The sequence below is a fragment of the Diabrotica undecimpunctata genome, chromosome 1 (assembly GCF_040954645.1).
Source record: "Diabrotica undecimpunctata isolate CICGRU chromosome 1, icDiaUnde3, whole genome shotgun sequence".
NCBI lineage: Eukaryota > Metazoa > Arthropoda > Insecta > Coleoptera > Chrysomelidae > Diabrotica > Diabrotica undecimpunctata.
The window spans coordinates 112,873,648-112,893,282 of NC_092803.1; the positions used below are offsets into that span (position 1 = coordinate 112,873,648).

The 19,635-nt window shown below is 33.4% G+C and overlaps 1 protein-coding gene across 3 annotated transcripts in view; it reads right to left on the reverse strand.

The window, feature by feature from the left end:
• Positions 1–3,473: 3,473 nt before the first annotated feature.
• The window catches only part of jef (major facilitator superfamily domain-containing protein 6 jef), a 63,255-nt gene continuing 47,093 nt past the window's right edge, over positions 3,474–19,635 (reverse strand). For 2 of the 3 annotated variants that reach the window (XM_072547019.1, XM_072547025.1), the window contains exons 8-9: positions 16,385–16,603; positions 3,474–13,450 (exon numbers count right to left, since the gene is read on the reverse strand). In XM_072547019.1, the coding sequence (XP_072403120.1) occupies positions 13,343–13,450; positions 16,385–16,603 (327 nt within the window). In that variant the 3' untranslated portion in view covers positions 3,474–13,342. Of the gene's footprint in view, positions 13,451–16,377; positions 16,604–19,635 lie in introns of all 3 variants that reach the window. The other variant, XM_072547021.1, reaches the window with a different exon arrangement.

The window sequence follows — 19,635 nt, forward strand, 5'->3', positions numbered from 1 at the left end:
TATTGTTTTATGACTTTTTAAATTATTTTTCATTTTTATTTTGGAGCAACAATAAATTAGCGGTTAGATATGATGTAAATACTTTGTATGAAAAAGGGTTTCCTATAAGATAATAATCACAGCCATTTTCACTTTTGATATTGCAGTTCTTAATAAGATCAACAAAACTACGTTTATACCACTTTCTCAAATGATTTAATCAAGAAATATACTTTCTTTCAATGCTCCTTAGTATTTATACCGACTTTACCTAGGATTATGATGTTTAGTACACTAGGGAAAGACTAACCTAGGCTGGCATGTGCACCGGATAATAGCTGGTAAAAAACCACAACAAGAGAACATGAAAGAATTAGATTGAGTTGGAGAGAATTATGGAATGGCACAAAGGGAATGAGCTGATCTACTTAATCAGCCACTTTCAGTATTGGCCAAGAAAAGCAGAAATGTGTCCAATCCTCCATTAAGTGGGGCCTCACAAGAGGGGAGAGAGAGTGAGGAGAGATGATCTGTAGCATCACCCCTTTTGCAATAATAAAAGCTGTAGTTTTTTACGGAGGAAGCTCCGGTATAGCTGTAGCTTCTTCCTTAGTTGATTTTAGTTGTTCTCTGGAATTTAGAGTCTTCTAATATTGTCACAAAATGATTACGTTGCTCCTTTAGTATTAACTACTGAAAACATATTTGAAGTGAGGACCAATATAAAAATACAGAAAATATTGTTTGGAACAATTTTATTACTGTGTTTTTCCAAAAGATACCTCCCGTTTACAGGATTGTATCACTTTCAACTTAGATATCGTCTTATTTTTCAAGTGCCATCTTCGTTTTTGAGGTTGATAATCATCATGACCACTCTAACTTTCGAAGCAACTGTCTGTGATTTTGAGCTGCAACCATATTATTTTAGGGTGTCTAGCTTAGATATTCGTCTTCTTCCCACACTCGTCTCCCCTTTATTTTGCCTTGGATTATGACCCTGTTATTACTCTATTATTTTTAGTTCTAATGTCCAATCTCTGCTACAAAGACTCTGTTTTCATTTATATAATATTCACACGTACTTTTTCAATTCTATTCGCCTGTGTAATCGGTATTTTCTATTATTAGTGTTTTCAGGTGCGTGTACTTGTTTACTGTCGTCCTGCTAGACTCCTACAATTAGGCTTTCGTTAGTATAATTTTTTTTTAAATAATTTGCATTAGCTTAGATTTTTTTATGTCGAGGGAGTCTTTATTCTTTACTGCACCTTCATTTTATGTATTATTCTTTCTACATTGTCTATATTATTGGCTATGATTACGATGTCACCAGCATACCATACATATATTGTTAATTAAAAACCTTTTCTTTTTATTCCTGCTGTTTCCTACTCAATAACTTTCAGTAAAACACAGTAAGCATTAAATAATAGTATATATCCTTGTTAAGACGAAGCTTCTATACTAACGTTGGAAGTACTAAGTAGCACCACAAAATAGTTGGAAGAGTCCATTTACGAGACGAGGGGTTCCGTAATACAAGATGTAAACTTATAAATGTAAATGTAAATTCTATTTTATTAAAGTCTATAACGTTATTAACTAAAAGCGGTTTTATGTACTTACTTTCGAATTTACAAAAAATTGTTAAAATAAATAAATAAACTTTGCAAATCGAAGATTATAAAAAATCGTGAAATAAAAAATAAATAAATAACAAAATTACTTTATTTAATTTTAAAAATATTTAAAATTTAAAAATATAGAAAACAGTATGAAGCATTGCGCTAGTCTACAGTACCGCCTACTGTACCACTTTTTTGTCTATAATTTCAACTTCTTCGGATAGTTCATGCCCAATTTTTACTGCTGCTCGCTGATTGTAGTAGATATTTGAAATTAATCTTATATCTCGCTCGTCAAAGTTTTTGTTTCTGAAAATTTCCATCTGTATATCATCTTTAACCCTACAGAAATATTAAAAGTAGGAGGAGACATACTACAGAAAAAGATAGCTCGACTTATTATTAATATTTGGGAAAACGAAAAAATGCCATAGCAATGGAACACAGCACTCATCTGCCAAATTCACACGGAAGGTGATAAAATTGTCTGTGAAACAGATTCCTGTACAGAGGAATCGCACTCTTAGAAGTAGTATGTAAAGTATTAGCAAAAATGATATGAACTAGATGAAAAACCTACGAAACAGAGCTAATAGGAGAATATCAGCCTGGTTTCAGACAGGGAAGAACAACAACCGATCAGTTATGCTTAAGATAAACAACAGTTTTGTTCATGAATCACAGTTAGAACAAAACCTAGGTTTGTAAATTCTCTTTATTGATTTTAAACAGGCCTATGACTCACTGAACAATGACATCACTAGGAATATCAGATAATGATACGATTAGTTAAAATGACGCTAACTAATACAGTCAATAAAGTCATGACAGAATGAAGTCTTTCAAATCCGTTAAATGTCAATAGAGGATTGAAACAGGGAGATCCCTGTCAACAGACTTATTCAACCTTAAGACTTATTCTGACACGTTCAAAAATAGAACTTCGAAAAATGTTTACGTAATTAAAAGATTTGAAGAAGCAGCTAGAATATATGGCCTGACTATAAATCAAGAAAAAACTAAGTATATGGAAATGAGAGGGGAAAATGCAGGAGAAAATAAATGGATCACTCTAAGGAACGAATGAGGCAGAGTATAAATTTGAGAAGGTAACAGAATTTGAGTACCTTGGAGTAACAGTTACAGGAAGCAAAAAGAGAGAAATAGATGAGCGGCTGTTAAAAGGCAGCAAAGCAGGGGGATCATTAAACGCACTGTTGAAGGCAAAGAAATGTGTCCAGGACAGCCAAGATTCAAACTTATGAAACAATAGTGACCAACGGTATTGTATGCATGTGAAACTTAAGAGTTTTGGGAGAGGAAAATCATGAGAAAAGTTTTTGGTGGGATAAAGGAGGCTAATGGGGAATGGCACAGTAGAACAAACCATGAGCTAATGAAGATTTATAAGAGGCCCAAAATAACGCAGAAAATCAAAGCACAGAGAGTTAGATAGTTGTTTCATAATTTACGAATGCCAAATATAACCGACATAGAAGAAATGGGAACAAGAGACTGGAAAGTAAAAGTGAAGGACCGTAAAAAGTGAAAAAACTAATCAAGACTATCCAAGGGCCTCTAGGACTTGTTATATATATTTGCCAACTCGTCCCCATGTCTCCTAAAGTTGTCGTTACTTCTCTAGGAATATCATATGGTCAAATTAATTTAGCTGTATTTTTTCTAGATCTTGAGCTACTTCTACCTTTGTTGGTTTGGTTAATTTTTTATGTTACTGTATTCGCTTATCTCTTTTGAAAGGACCAACAATTACATTTGTCAAATTGTAATTGTATACAGTTCATAATAGTATTTTGGATAATTGGTACCTATTGTTAATGGGACAGGTACAAATAAAACGACAAATTATTAGCTTAAATATTATTAAACATTCAATAAACTACATAAACAATAACCAGTTTCAATGAAACAATTCAATAATTCCATTCTCCACTCATATGTATATCGATTGTGGTTATTTTGTTTTCTATATTATATTATAACAGCATTGTAATTACGATTGTTAAAAAATAAATTGATGTTCAATAGTTTATTAGTAGCCAATATAGCAAGTGATTATATAAAATGTATAATTTTCCATTTTGGGGGGATCTACAACTAGATAAAAACTACATCTTAATTATTTGTAGATGGAATCAAAAATAGATATTGTAATGCATATATTTTTCCAACACTTTTAGTTTTTTTTGGATTTCGTTTTCGCAGTGAATAAATATACATTTTTGATGATTTTTAATTCTCACTTATCATTTGTTCTATTTTCAGCTTCTAATATATTATCTCATTTCAAAGAATCTCCTATCTTCCTCTGGGTATGGGCGTTTTATATATGTTTTGCAATTATTATTTCGCGTATACACCTATTTTTAATATATTCAATACGAACGTACAATTGGTACTGCTTCAGCTTTTTGGGAGGTTATGTAACATGGAAATGGAAGGTAACAAATACGATAAGTCAGAGACACAGACGTTTTTTCAGATTTGTTAACACATTCTTCTGGAAAGTATGAAGAGACAATGAAAATGGAATTGATAGAGAAGAAGGTCCTAATATGGTCTCCTATATTGTTTTTTTGCAGATATACGTAGATTCAACAATTATTAATAATACTCAACAGTTAGGTATTTATTTCAAAAACCTTTCAGAAAAACATATAGGTATTAAATATAATATAACTTTGGTGCAAATTTTAAAATTGCTCGGTGTGTTGGAAATCACACAAAACTGTTTTATTTAACCAAAAAGAACATATTGTTCTGAAGATATTTTCTTGTGGCATTTTAAAATAGATATTACTATAAGCTACAATTGAAGGTTAAATAACTTTATTGACGTTTCAATTACCACTTCAGAAATCGTTCTCAACTCTCAAATCTGTTCTGTTGTAATGACCCAGGTAGAGCACCACGCAGTAACTGGTCATTTAGATTAATTCGGGGAAAATCAGCATAGGCAGAACAAATTGACCAGCAGCACTCATTACTACAATTATTATTATAAGGGAACCACATTCAGCAGATGTTATTGACGCAATTTGTGCTGTCCTTTTCTTCCTACAACTTGTGTAAATTTGCTCTAGATATGCAGATATGCTAAAAATATGCAGATTCCATTGCTGAAATGTACTGAACCAACTGTACTTCGATATCTTTTCCTAATGTTTCTCTTTTAAGTGAAGTTGAAATTATTTCCTCTACATTTAAGCCTCTAGTCTTCTGAATTTTCAGGAATCTTTGCAAAGAAGATCTTAGTACGTTGAAACTTTTACTGGCATTTTTCAAACCCATTATTTTATTGCTAACAACCTTCATGGCCTTTTGCATGTCTTCAGGCCTCCATTTCTCCCCCCATCTCCTTTATATGTTAAACATGCAAGTTCAATCGCAGTGCCTTATAGAATGTAGAATGCCTTATATTCGAATCCTCAAGGTTTCAGAAAAAGAGGTCGACTAAATAAAACGTGGAAAAGATCTCTGGAGGAAAAGTCCAAGCCTAAATTTTGTAATTATGTTACTTAATTATTCTTAATTTATTTTTCTTAAGATACTGTTAAGGATGTTGTGGACAATGTCTCAGCAATAGGAAGGAACAACTTTCATATACATTGAATTTTCTTTGTATGTTTCCTAACTGTGATATTGCTTTTATTCTACACTATAGGCTCTTTTAGCCGTAAAAAGAGTAGGAGAGAGTTGCGCCTCAACGTCCTCAACCCTCTTCTATATGAGGAGATAGTAAATCAGAATACCTTCACGTGTAATTAATTGTTTATTATTTATTGATTATCATGTGTTCATGATGTTTATGTTTGCGTTATGATGTTCATTAATTTTTTTATACAATATGGGGATATATTCTAATTCTTCTGTTCTTTTGGATCTTAGATATTGTTTTTTTCCAAATCTTTAAGAATTATTTTCCATACCTATGCGGCCACTGGTTCAATTATTGGTGCATTGTATTTCGTATACCTACTTTTTTATTTGCTGCTATTATTTATTATACAGATGAGTGGAATCAATGTTCGTTTTCCATAAGGCTACAGAAACCGATATGTTTTGTCTGTTAACAAAAAAAATTGCAAAATTTGCAAAACAATACATAACAAAAAGTATATATCTACATTCTATAATATAAGCTTAACTTATCACACAAACAATGATTGATTTATTTATATATTGAAAATTTTCAGATAACTCTCTTTCTGTGATATTAATCCAATTAGGTTTAACTTCTGTAAACAACAAAAAAATTAACGTTAAAATAAGTGTTAATTAACTGTTCTCGTAAATTTGAAATGTTTGAATAATTTTAGATATGTAGATGACATCGCGACCTAGGTAAGAGGTGAGTGTTTTCGGCTTTGTTGCCGAATTATAAGTAAGAATCAGAAAAATACGAAGTCATAAACTGTCGACATCAGACCTGAGTCGATATCAAACTGTAGGTTTCTTATACAGTACGGTCGCGTTAATCCGAACCCAAGGTCGGCCGAATGACGCGGTAGTATGTACGGGCTCGCGCGACTCCCCCTGCCACCCCCACGATTGATTCGACATGAATCATCATGACGAACATCGGATTTTACTTTTCTTGCCTACCTACATATTATTTAGTTCTGTTAGTGCTTTCGTATCACGATGGCTCCAAACACGTGACTTTGACTATCGAACAAAAGACCAACATTCTCAAGTTGATATAGTAAGGAACTAGCTAAAGTTTAATTTCAAAACAGTTCGGTATTGGCAAATCTACCATTACGGACATTAAAAAGAACAAAGAAAAGATCAAAAGTTCGTCAGCGAAGCGGAAAGCGGTCCAGGGAAGAGGAAAACCATCAAACCCCCCGAATATCCGAAGGTAAAAAGTGCGTTGTTCATGTGGTTCCTACAACAGCGGAGAAAGCATGTTTCGGTGAGTGGTGAAATGTTGTGTGAAAAAGCCCGTCAGTTTCATCGTGAGATGCCACCAAAACACCAAGCTTTTAGCGCATGTAAGGGTTGGTTTAATCATCTCAGTTTAGAACTAAGACAAAGAATGGTTAAGTGCTATGTTTGGTCCGTACTTTTGTATAGTGCAGAAGTGTGGACGCTAAAAGTATCGATCATGAACAAAATTGAGGCATTGGAAATGTGGGTTCATAGACGAATGCTAAAGATACCTTGGACAGCAAGGACAACTAATGCAGAAGTACTAAGGAGCGTCAACAAAGATAGAGAACTGCTAAAGACTGTTAAACATCGAAAAATGTCTTATCTGATTGTGATTAAAAACAATTTGACACCTGAGCAAATTTACAATGCAGATCAAAGTAGGGTATTTTGGCGCATGTTACCAGACCACACATGGGTGGCATCTCAAGAAAATAACGCTCTTGTTCGAAAAATTATGAAAGAAAGCACCTTTATGCCTTGTGCAAATGCTTCAGGGACTCACAAACTTCGTTTGATTGTTGTGCGGACGGCTAACAATTCTCGTGCATTCAAATCTGTTGATCTTTCCATGTGGCATCGAGAGCAAAAAAGTGCATAGGTGACAAGAGATTTCTTAGATTGGTTCAAAACTAAATTCGTCCCTGATGTTCGTCGTCATCTCGCACGTGTGAACCTCCCTGTTGCTGCTGGACAACTGCCCTAGTCATCCATCTGCTGATGAAATTAGTAGTGAAGAAGGTAAAATTTTTGCTATGTTTTTACCACCCACCACGACAGCTATGATTCAACCAATGGACCACAATGTCATTCATAACACAAAACTGCGCTATCAAAAAGCTTCACTCTCCAACATTCTTGCTGACGACCAAAGTGGAACGGATCTGGTAGTGCCTAGCTTTGAAGAAAGTTAATCTCAAGGACGTCGTTTTCAATTTGACAAATTCTTGATCATCCATTTTACAACGTTTGATTCAACTTTCTTGGAAAAAATTGAGCCAAAACTTAGTGGCTGTTGACGACTCTTCACCCAACGAAAAAGACATCATTTTAAGCCCCCTTGTTGCTCAGGTAGATCAAGACAACACGGCAATAACTACTGAATCTGAGGTTCGAGAATGGGCATCAGGTGGCTGTGACATAGAAATTGACACCCAAGAAATTCTCATGGATGAAAAAATTGTAAGGGCCATTCAAAATGAAGAAACGGTGGAGGAGGATGTCGATGGTGAACCACCTGGTGGCTGAAGCTGTTAAAGCCCTGAACACGGCCATTAGTTGTGCAGAAGACAACCTCAACAGCACCGAGGAGATCATGATGCTGAGGCGTATAAAACAGAGAGCGTTTGATCAGCACGTCGAGACTGGCGCCCAGAAAAAAATTACAGATTTTTTTACTGCTCCCCATTGAAATTTATATTGAAAATATGTATTTATTAAATATATTGTATATATATTTGTATAATATAATATTTTATTAATATACATAAAGCATTTTCAGTCATTTTCATTGTGTTTTTGCAGTTTTTCTTCTCCCAATAAAAAAGTCATAGGTAATCCGAACGAAGCGATCATCCGAACAGCCCGTTTCCCCGATTTCGTTCGGATTAATACGACCGTACCATAGTATATCGCGAAAGCAATATACTGTGACCCTACTGTATCTGTATATTCAATGATACACAATACAGATACATGTAGAATAGATGCCTACACTCAAAATTGGGTATAGGACACTAAGAAGAAACGACATCGTTATGTTCGCGGTTCAGTATTGGTATGACATAGTTTCATTTATAATTCTCTGTTTCTAGTAATCTGAAAATATTTCAGTATCTAAATAATGTTTTAGCTTATCATGATATGTACTTTGTTTTTATTCTACATTATTGTGAATACTATACAACTTGGAAGTTAACTTAAATCTATATTTAGTGTTCCCTTACAGAAAAAAGTATTTGCCATTTTTAATAATACTAATAATTTACTGCAATAAATTTGGTCTGTTAAATAAAACTTTTTGTATATTTTTTAATCAATAATTACGTGTGTCATCTTTATGTAGTTTGCTACAAAAAGTATGCACCTCGTACAATGTATCAATATATTTAAACCACCAGAAACGTTCATCCATATTCATACAATATGTTGTTTATGGCATTCTGATAATTTAAATTTTTTAAGTATTTGTTTTTTTTTTCTTTTAAAGTGTCTTCAGTAATTTGCTACCGAAGTTGAGTTACTATCTACACTTCTTTCTATTTTCCAATCTGCTAAGTGTATTTTTAGCAAATGGCTTATCCTTTTCTTGTTGATTGTGTCTTGCTCTTTTACTTTTTGTGGATGAATCGGTTGAAGCCGTCTATAGTATTGGTAGTTTTTTATTATGTGCGCTTAATATTGTTTTATATATTATTCGTTAAGAGTGTTGCATCATTCCTTGCAAATCCTGCACGTTGGTGTTCCGATCAATCGAGTACTTTTAAAATGCACCTATTATTCTCATTTAGAAAACTTATATCATTTTCATGTATGTCTTGGTTATGAGCTTTTATGCGTTAATCCAGTACTATGAATATGTCTCATTCAATTTGATCTTTGTTTGATTCCTGTACGATTTACACATCTTACTTTATTATATGTCCTTTGGCACGGGCAACAAAACAACTGAAGTTGTAGAAAACGTAATCCCTATTAATAATTTAAGATACGTGGACGATACCGCGTTAACAAAGAGAAATATTGATCATCTGCAGAGGAAGTTTCACCTAGAAACCAAATAGTAATGCTCAAGTCATTACTGCGTGTATCCAAAATATCGAGCGTGTACTCAGATATAAACATCATGGAACTAGTAAATGCGAATAATGATTTCGCAATGGAATTGAGAACTAATTTTTAACTGATGTAAAGGGGCTATGAGGGTTCTGCCTATTTCCTCCTGTTAAATCCTGAGGTTTATTCTGGTAATTTTTTGCTCTTTTCTTGTGGAATGATACCCATACCTATTTCCAGTGCTGTAATCATCTATTTTGGTTCAATGTTTCTTAAGATTGTCACGTTACCTTATGTGATGTGATCAATTGTTGTATTTTGTAACCCCCTTTGCATTCCCATGATAATCAATTTCCGTGAGAGTTTGATTCTTGATAGAAATATTAAAGTTATAGAAATATGTTACTTTTAGTAGCGCTTTATAGTTTCTAAAGTTAGATACCATGGAGTCCCACATGTATTACAATGAACGTAACACTGTGAAGCATACAGTCTTTGTCTCAAGAAATGGAACATAAGCCTACCTCTTAAAAGAGGAACTAACTCCGGATAATATAACTGAGCAAATGCTAGAGAGTAAAGACAAATGGAAGGTGGTACATCATGCTCAGTAAAGAAAATAAGGAAAGACAAAGGCAACGCGAATTAGCTAACTGAGAGAGAAACATAGAGTCAGCCAAAGGTATTTGAAGTACCGTCAGAACTGATATTTCACGATGCCTACTAGGTGAAGAAGAAGAAGAGGAGTTTTAGTGGGTATGACACTTCTGTGAGTAAAGGCTTGGACACACCTATCATACTCATACACCTTTCCAATTCTAACCGATCATACTTAGTTCGACGAGTGGGTACCTTTCTGTATACATGGAAGGGTGTATAGTTGAAAACTATTCTATCTTATGTGAATTTTTTCGCTAAATACGAATACGTAGTCCACCAGTTCCTTTTACATAAGATAGAATAGGTTTTAACCATCCACTTTTCCATGTATACAGAAAGGTACCTAGCCGCCAAACTATATATGATCGGAGTAGGATCGGAAGGCTGTATGATAGGTGTGTCCCAGGCTTGATGGGTGTGTTCAAGGCTTAACACACTACCTGTTGTACAAGCAGGCCATCAGGTGTACGTAACTGAATTTTTCCTCTACAAAAAAATGGTTGTTAAAGTAAATAAAAGCTTAGGTATATTAGTTAATTTTTACTGATACAGATTATGGCAGTATTTTTATATGAATAGCAAATAGTTTTCTATGTGGTAGAATAAAACAACAAAATATTTAATTAGAATATAGATAAGTGAATTGCTTAATTTATTACAAATATCAAACTAATCAACAATTTCATTATTTTTGAAAACTGATACAGTTTTCTTATGTACAACAAAAATTAATACAATAATGAAGTGAGGAGACCGACTCTGCTCAAATTTCAAGAGTCTTTGTATCTAATTATAAATTAAATCCTACGATTAACAAAGCTATGTTACACTAATAATACAGATTGGCCCAAAGAAATAAATTTGTTGCTAATAACCAGAATTTTATTTATATATAGAATGACTGACGAAGGTTTCAAAACCACGAAAATATTTTCATACCACTTCTTCCCTTTTTCTTTATCTTTCCGTTGAGTATTAACTGCAGTATCCAGTATCTGCTACCTCTCATTATAAGCCACTAGTCCTACTAGTATCCAAGTTTTCCCTTGTTTATCATTTTTCTTAAGTCATATTCGCCTTGATCCATTCTGTTTAATACCTCTATATATATATATATATATATATATATATATATATATATATATATATATATATATATATATATAATAATAATCTGCGAGATAATGTAGTTTTGGTTCGTAACAAAGAAGAAGCTTTCTCTCAGCCTAAATCCAGATCAAAAGAAAACTGAACCATCGCATATGGAAAACACCTAAACAAAAATTGCTGGCAACGATATACATCACAAATAACCAACTAAATAATAATTATACAACTTCTGTTTTAATACGTAGAATCAAACCTTTTTCCCCGTAACTTTCACTTTACTTTCACTTCCAACATTACAGACTCTAGAAGCTAAAGGGAATGTTAGACGAGGCCAAGCTATGATACCAACAGAGCAGCGAAGCTGAGTTTCGGTGGTTTCCCTAGCCTAGTTTACAATTGAAAAAAAAAAAAGAAAAAAATACATTGTATTGTTTTATCCAAACTAAGGATTTATCTGGGACAACCTGTATCGTCTTTTATATCGCACATGTACCCTCTTTATCAGCTTTAAGTCTTTAATATTTCATTAAAAGAATATCTTAAATTAATATAATATTTATATCTATACCTACAATAACAATGTACAGCACAAATTGCAATATTTGTGCACATTTTTTTTTATTTTTCCATGATCAATTTTCAATGACTTTACCTAGTTAAATGTTCAATTCATGTAAATACAGAATTGTAAAAATAATGTATATTTTAAACGTTTTTATTATAATTTAATATAATTTCACAATATCTGATCAATAATATCAATCTAATTTTGTTGCTATGTAAAGCATGACATGATTCTGATTGCATCTTTTATTACACGTTGATAAATTAGATTATTCTTTTGCCATTTTTGAATCATCTTACTTGTTAAGTTTTATTTGTCCGGTTATCTGGTGCCTACTTTTATTAGTTTTTGGTGGTGCCATCTCTCTTTTAGCTTCTTCAACTTTAATGAAAACACAGTTATAATTTAAGATTTTTTTTGGTTTTTTAAGTGACATAAATTCTATTTTTTATAATTCTTGGCTCTTCATTGCAGGATCTCCTCTGTCCACTTTCGATCTTACTATTCCAGTGACTTAAATTCACTGTTCAACAAGAGCGTATTGATCTTTCTGATATATGGCTTAATTTGCCAAATATTGCCCATGTACTACGTATTCGTTATTGTTTGATTGTATGAAGCTGTGTTGATTTTCTGTTCCAGATATAATAATAATACTTATATGATATTTGTGTCAATTTTCATTGCTAACAAAATTTATCATTAATTTTCATTGATTTAATTTTCCTTGCGTTGCCTACCTAGAATGAAGATTTTTTCACGCCCTGTTATTTTTAAAGAGACGAGAACGTAAACCAGTTTCTTCTTAGTTACATAATTATATCGTCTGTAAATATTTATGTCTGGTATCTTTCTTTCACAAGTCACACCAACAGTTAGGAAATCCTAATCCAAAATCCATCTGGTTCACAAAGATTATTCTAATTATAATTATTCTAACTTCTATGATGTGGTTCTTTCTGGACCTGAATACTGTAACACTCACAACGCGTTCTTGCACATAGTTGGCTAATATGTAAATGCTTTTTGTTTACCTACTATAGTCATTCATACTCCTTCTGATATTCTCATGTTGAATATTTTGCATCTAAACTTTTTGTGTATGTTAAATTGCAGATGTTGGTATTTGTAACATATGGTTGTTTAATTGCCTCAAAAACAATATTTAAATTCTTTGTATTTCTTTATACGTTCTGTTCTCGTTGAACGTTAATAATAATTGAAAAAGAGAAATAAGACTTTCAGAAGTGGCAAAAAATATTCCTACATAAGTAATGGTATACTTAATTTACACTAATTTTCAAGACTTTATTATACTGTTAATAGTTAAAATCGACATTTATTAAACTTTTAAAGATTTCATATTCGAAAAAGTACTTTTAGAAGCTTTGAGTAAATATGTAAACTTTCATTTCCAAAATATAAACTCTAGTAATAAATGATATATAAAAGGATGATTCTAAAGATTATAGGAAGATATGCTCCGTTAAAAATATGTCGTTAAAACCCTTTAATAGATATAAATTAGATATTTCTATCTATCTGTACATTAAAGAAACGTTTAAAAATACAATAAAAATGCCGTGTTTAAATTTCTGATAATCAATAGAATCCCTTTATTTCAAATATTTAGTAAGTAGTCAGATTATGTTTTCGATATTTTTGTTTGTTACCATTCGTAAGCTGAGTTGGTGGTCGATATCGGCTGTTGTATGAGTAATGTAGTGTTGGCTTCAGGATAATGGCATCTTGAATAAGAAGAATTAGTAGTTCCCATCTGAAATAAAAATAATTAAAAATTAATTAGTTATTTTTATTGGCAATTTTAGAAAATTTTGGTTTTTCTTTTGAGGGAACGTCGATTTGTATTTGCAGCGTTGAGCTCTCTTTTAATTTTTCTCCAACGCCTGATTCATTTCACACTACATATATTATATTTCTTCACTATCATCATTTTGGCTTTACAACCCTGCGTGAGTCCTAGCCTCCTCAAGAATTTCCCTCCAGCCATCCCTATCCATCTCCTTCCTTCGCCAAGCACGTATTTCCATATTTCTCATTTCTTCATCGATGTTATTAAGAAACCTTGTTCTGGGTCTTCCTCATCTTCTCTGACCAATGGGTCTATCAAGCAGGGTTTTTCTAACTGGTTCATTGTGTTCCATCCGTATTACATGCCCTGTTCACCTCAGACGTCTTATCCTAATACGATTAATATCTTAATACGATTAATTACGATATCTGGTTCCTGGAATAGTTTATAAAGTTCGAAGTTGTATCGTCTTCCCCACGCTCTATTGTCATTCACTGCTCCATAGATTCGCCTTAGTTCTTTCCTTTCGAAACATTCTGACATGTTTTCATCACTTTTTGTTAGACCCCAGATCTCTGAACCACATGTTAGGCTGGGCGTATTATTGCTTTTAGGGTTTTACTTTTATATTTCTCGAGATAATTGAGGATTTAAAAAGGAGATTGAGTCCAAAATAGCATCTGTTAGCCAGGTAAATTCTGCGGTTTATCGCTTCAGTAGTATTATTTTCAGTGTTAACGAGCGCTCCCAGGTATACAAATTCATTCACTGCTTCGATGACGTCCTTTGCTATAACAAGTGGTTGTAGGATTTGTGGTTGCGTGCTTATATTCATATAAGTAATTCGTTTTGTTGGTGTTTATTATTGAACCCATTTTGCAGCTGATTCACTCAGTGCAGCATACACCTTTCGTGCAGCGTTTTCCGTTCTCCCGACAATATTGATATGATCAGCGTAGGCAAGGATTTGCACTGATTTATTATATATTGAACCGATGATTGTGATTTGTCACATACATATTACTTTTTCCAATGCCAGATTGAACAATATACAGGAGAGAGTATCTCTCTGGTGCAGCCCGTTATTTGTTTTAAAACGTTCAGACAGTTCCCCTTGGATTCGTACTCTACATTCAACTTTTTTAAGAGTTAGTCTTATTAAATTTACCAATTCATTTGGTATCCCTAGCTCTTTCATTGCTTTGAACATATCCCTTCTATTTACAGAATCGTAGGCTGCTTTGTGGTCTATAAATATGCGATGATTATCTACATATGTCATATTCCAGTGTTTTTTTCTAAAATTTGTCTCAGGGTTGCAATCAGATGATTTGTCGATTTACCACTTATGAAACCAGCCTAGTATTTTCTTACTATTCGTTCTGCATATGATGCCATACATTAGCATAGTACCGTGGAAAATATTTTGTATATTAAGCGAGAGAACAGGCAGGATTCCGTTCAAATTATGGTACCAATGATCACCTCCATACAGTAACGCCACTCATTAAAAAATCTATAGAATAAAACAAATCTCTTGTCCTCACTTTCATAGCTTTTCATAAAGCGTTCGACACGATCGAAATAGGTATAGTGAACTTATTTACAATATTTACAAAAATGTCAGTATGACTGTTAAGATACACGATAAAACCCGACCAATAAAAATAAAATGTGGGATAAGGCAAGGAGATACATTGTCACCGAAATTATTCATAACGGCATTAGAGTATGCCTTTAAGATGGTTAATTAGGACCACAGAGGAGTAACAATATACGGCGAAAAGCTTAACCATCTCTGATTCGCAGATGACATTGTCTCTATCTCAGATAATTTAGGAGAAGCCACAGATATGATAAATGAATTGGACTTTGCATGTTTGAAGGTGGGCCTCAGAATGAACTTGACCAAAACTAAGTTTATGACAAATATGATCCCCAGTAACTATTTAACTATTCAAGACAAAGTGGTAGAACTGGTGGAGAAATATACGTATTTGGGTCATGAAATAAGAATCAGCAGGGATAACCAAACATGCGAAATCCAAAGAAGAATTACTTTAGAGTGGGCAGCCTTTGGAAAACTGCCAGACACACTTAGGGCCAACATACTAATTAGCCTCAAAAGAAAAGTATTTGACCAATGTGTATTACCGGTCATCGGAAACTATGACTCTAACCAAGATTATGGCTTCGAAATTGAGAGTGATACAGAGACGAATGGAACGGTTATGCTGGGAATGACGTTGCGGGACCGAATAAGAAACGAATATCTGCAAAGAAGGATGAGTATTGCTGATTGGAACGCATAGCGGAACTGAAATGGAATTGGGTAGGCCATGTAGCGAGAATGCACGACTCACGATGGACGAGTAAAATTACAAATTAGAGGCCAAGATCAGACAAACGCAGTAGAGGAAGACCAGCTACACGTTGGGCTGACGACATCAGGCGTATCACCAAAAAGTGGCAACAAAGAGCACAAAATCGTAAAGAATGGAGGAGTTTAAGGTAGGCCTATGTCCAGCAGTGGACGCAATAAATAAAGGTTGGATGATGATGATGATGATGTCCCGGAATGAATGCATTCTACGAAAATATCGTGAACGTGTTTTATAGAATACTTTGTTCTTTTGCCTACTCTACACGTCAACATATTCATTAGAAAACGTCATCTGCGGTGCGTCTGTGTGGCAGACGCCGGCCGCTCCGACCGAACGACTCCTACGTCCAAATCTGATCCATTATCATTATTTTTATGTTTCAAAAAGTCGTACCCAAAACTTTCGGAATCGTTCATTTATTTTTATATCACATAGCCTATAAATAACTCTATTCTTAAAGATATTACACATAACACAAACAATTGGAAAATTTGAAATTTTACTTACTTCTTACCTCGTATCCAGAATACTGTTGATGCTGGGGTTGTTGTTGTTGTTGTGTGCTAAACGGATTGGCACCAGGAACTCCTAAAGTGCCACCTTGGCCCATCTGATAGGTAGCCCCATATCCATCTTGATTAGCTAAGTCATGAAGTTTTGTACTGGACAAAGCTCGCGGTATAGGATTACTGGGAACACCATGAGGAGCCAAATGGGATGTTTCTTCTGCTACCTACAATCATTTAGCAATAAACTTTCAAACAATAGCACCAATATCACTTAATCATTGATTAGTCAGACTGTTGTGTTGATCATAACCTTTTTTATAACGTAAAAATACTTGTTATAGTTGTTATAGTTTTACACTAGGGATAATATTGCAGCTATTTTTGTTCTCAACCGTCAATTGGATTTTTATGATTTTTATTTGACATTATAGGTCTAGTTTTTCAATTTTATTTTTATAACTCGTGTATGGGTAAAACGTTGACACTTTTCAGAAAATATTGGTACAGTAATTCCTTAGAAATAGACTCATACTGTAAAATAACAATCATGAAAATCCAATCAACGGTTTGTAAGTAGGGTGTAACTTCTTAATATTCCCAATACTGACATACCGATTTAAATCATGGACGCTACGAAAAGCGGAAAGAAGAAAGATAAACGCCCTGAATTGTTGAAGCAGAATGTTACGAAATCCGTGGACCGATCACCTGACAAATAATTCAACTTTAAATGAACTAAAGATCAGCAAACAGGTGTACACTGAGTTTTGACAACAGGCAACATCTCTTCTGGAACAAGGTAGGTGATTTATTGTCGAAATTAATTATTAGAATAAAAAATTGCCATAGCTACGAAGAAAAATCTAAAGTGGGAAGTGAAAGTGAAAAATCATCTACTGACGGTGGTAAAAGAAAAAGGTGGATAAATGAGGACGAAGGTGAGGATCCTTTTTCGAAAAGTAAGAAAGTGTCTAGATTCACAATTAAGAAGGGGCGTGAAAACTAAGAATTAAAAGAAATTATGATGGATCTCATGCACGAACAAAAAGCAATAAGAAAAGACCAAAAAAATTTTTAAGAAGTTTGTAATTAAAAAAAAAAAAAAAGAAAATTTAGAGCTACAGCACAAAGTAAACTTTCTGGCAAACAAGATTGAGAAATGGATAAGCAAATTAGAAAACAGAATGTTGTAATCAAAGGACTCGAATTTAACGAAGATGAAGAAATTGTAGATGAAAAAAATTATAGAAGATAAGCTGAATGTGTAAATAAAAATAAATGACGTTCAGAAAATCAAGGTCATGAATGGAAAACCACCAATAGCACTGATGAAAATGGACATCCTCAAGGAAAACAACTTATTAAGAAGAATACAAATAAATGAAGAAGAACGCAATATTTCATAGAGAGTGACCGAACACAATCTGAAGCCAAAATACAAAAGGTGTGAAGAGATTTAGCGCGAGAGGAAAAGGAAGAGACGCAAAGGACGGATACCAAGAACTATGCATAAATAAAGAATGGTAGAAATCGAATCTGGCTATCGAAAAGCTAGAAAAAATGAAAAAAACTAATAAAGAAAAAGTACAACGACAAGGAAAATCTAATGACAATGATGAAAAAGGCACGAAATAGGATTTTTATTGGAAAATAGAATGTTAGAGGAACATTTGAAATAGGCGCATTGCAAAACTCTGCAGATATCCTAGACAATTACGATATAGAAATTGCAGCTATCCAAGAAACCAAACAAAAAGAGAATTTTCTGCAAAGAGATTAACAACTACATATCCCTTACCAGTGGGGACATATCCCTATAAAAGACTGTTTGGGGTAGGGTTTTTTGTTCAAAAGAAAATTGCAGAGCTAGTGGTGAATTTTGAGCCAATAAGAAGCAGATTATACCAGGTAAGAATGAATCAACATTTATAAATGTACATGCCCCAACAGAAGATAATGATGGGGATATTAGAGACTAGTATTATGAAAAACTGTTGCATATAATACCATCGTATGATATAAAAATAATTGTAGGAGATTTTAATGCAAAAGTTGGTAGGTTTACAGACAAATAAGCGGCGGAAAAAGCAAACACAGTGACAGCAATCTAAATGGCAGAAGATTGGTTGAATTTGCTTTTGAAAATAATATGCGTATTATTAGCACACATTTTGATCATCAGGAGATTCATACCTAGATATCATCAGGTGGTCAAACAATTAATCAGATAGACCATATATTAATTGAAGCGGAGCATATGAAGGCTAATAAAGACAGTAGAAGTTATAGAAGAGCGGATTCAAATTCATACCAGTTCCTGGTACAAAAGTAAAAATGGAATAAATGATACCTATATATACTAGGAGAAATATTCAGCAGGTCAAACAATATCGTGGTATACTATTGCAAAACGAGGACATTAGGAAAAAACTTTAATAACAAATAGAGGGAAAACTATCGGGACGAGAAGTAGCACAAGATATAGACAGTAGGTGGGAACGACTCAGAGAAACGATTCAACAAGCAACCGAGTTGGTACTATCAAAACCCTCGCAAAGAAGACAAAAATATTGGTATGATAATATTTGTGAGAGAGCGATTGTGGAGAGAAATAGAGCCAGAATCAATAGCACAAGGAAGAATAATTTCAACAATAGAGGACCATGTATATGCTGAAAAGAAAAGAAGGACAAAAAATATGCAGAACAAGGAAAAGGTTGTACCTGGAAGAAAAATTAAAGAATATTGAAGAAGATTTTGTAAAATACAAAGTTAGGAACTTCTACCAAAAAATAAAAAGAGAACGAAATCAATATAAAACTCCACCGAAATATTATAAAAACGAGGACATTTAGTATGAGAAATAGATGAAAAATTGGACAGATATACAAAATATTTTAAAAGTGTATTAAACACCGATGAAGCAACCCTCAAATACAGCAGCCACTAGAAAAAACAATAACTCGGAATAAAATTAATGAAATACCAACAAAAGGAGAAATAATACACATAACAAGTTTAAAAAATAATAAAGCATCCGGTGAAAATGACATTAATCACAGAGTTGATACGTGAAGTATGGACCAAATTCCAAAACAGTGGAGAGAAGTTCTGCTATGCCCAATATACAAAAAAGGAAATGTTACGGAATGTAAAAACTTCAGGGGTATAACATTACAAGATATAATATATAAAGTTCTAGCTATATTGACCAGAAATATAATTAATACCAAAATTGAAGATAACCTGGGTGAAT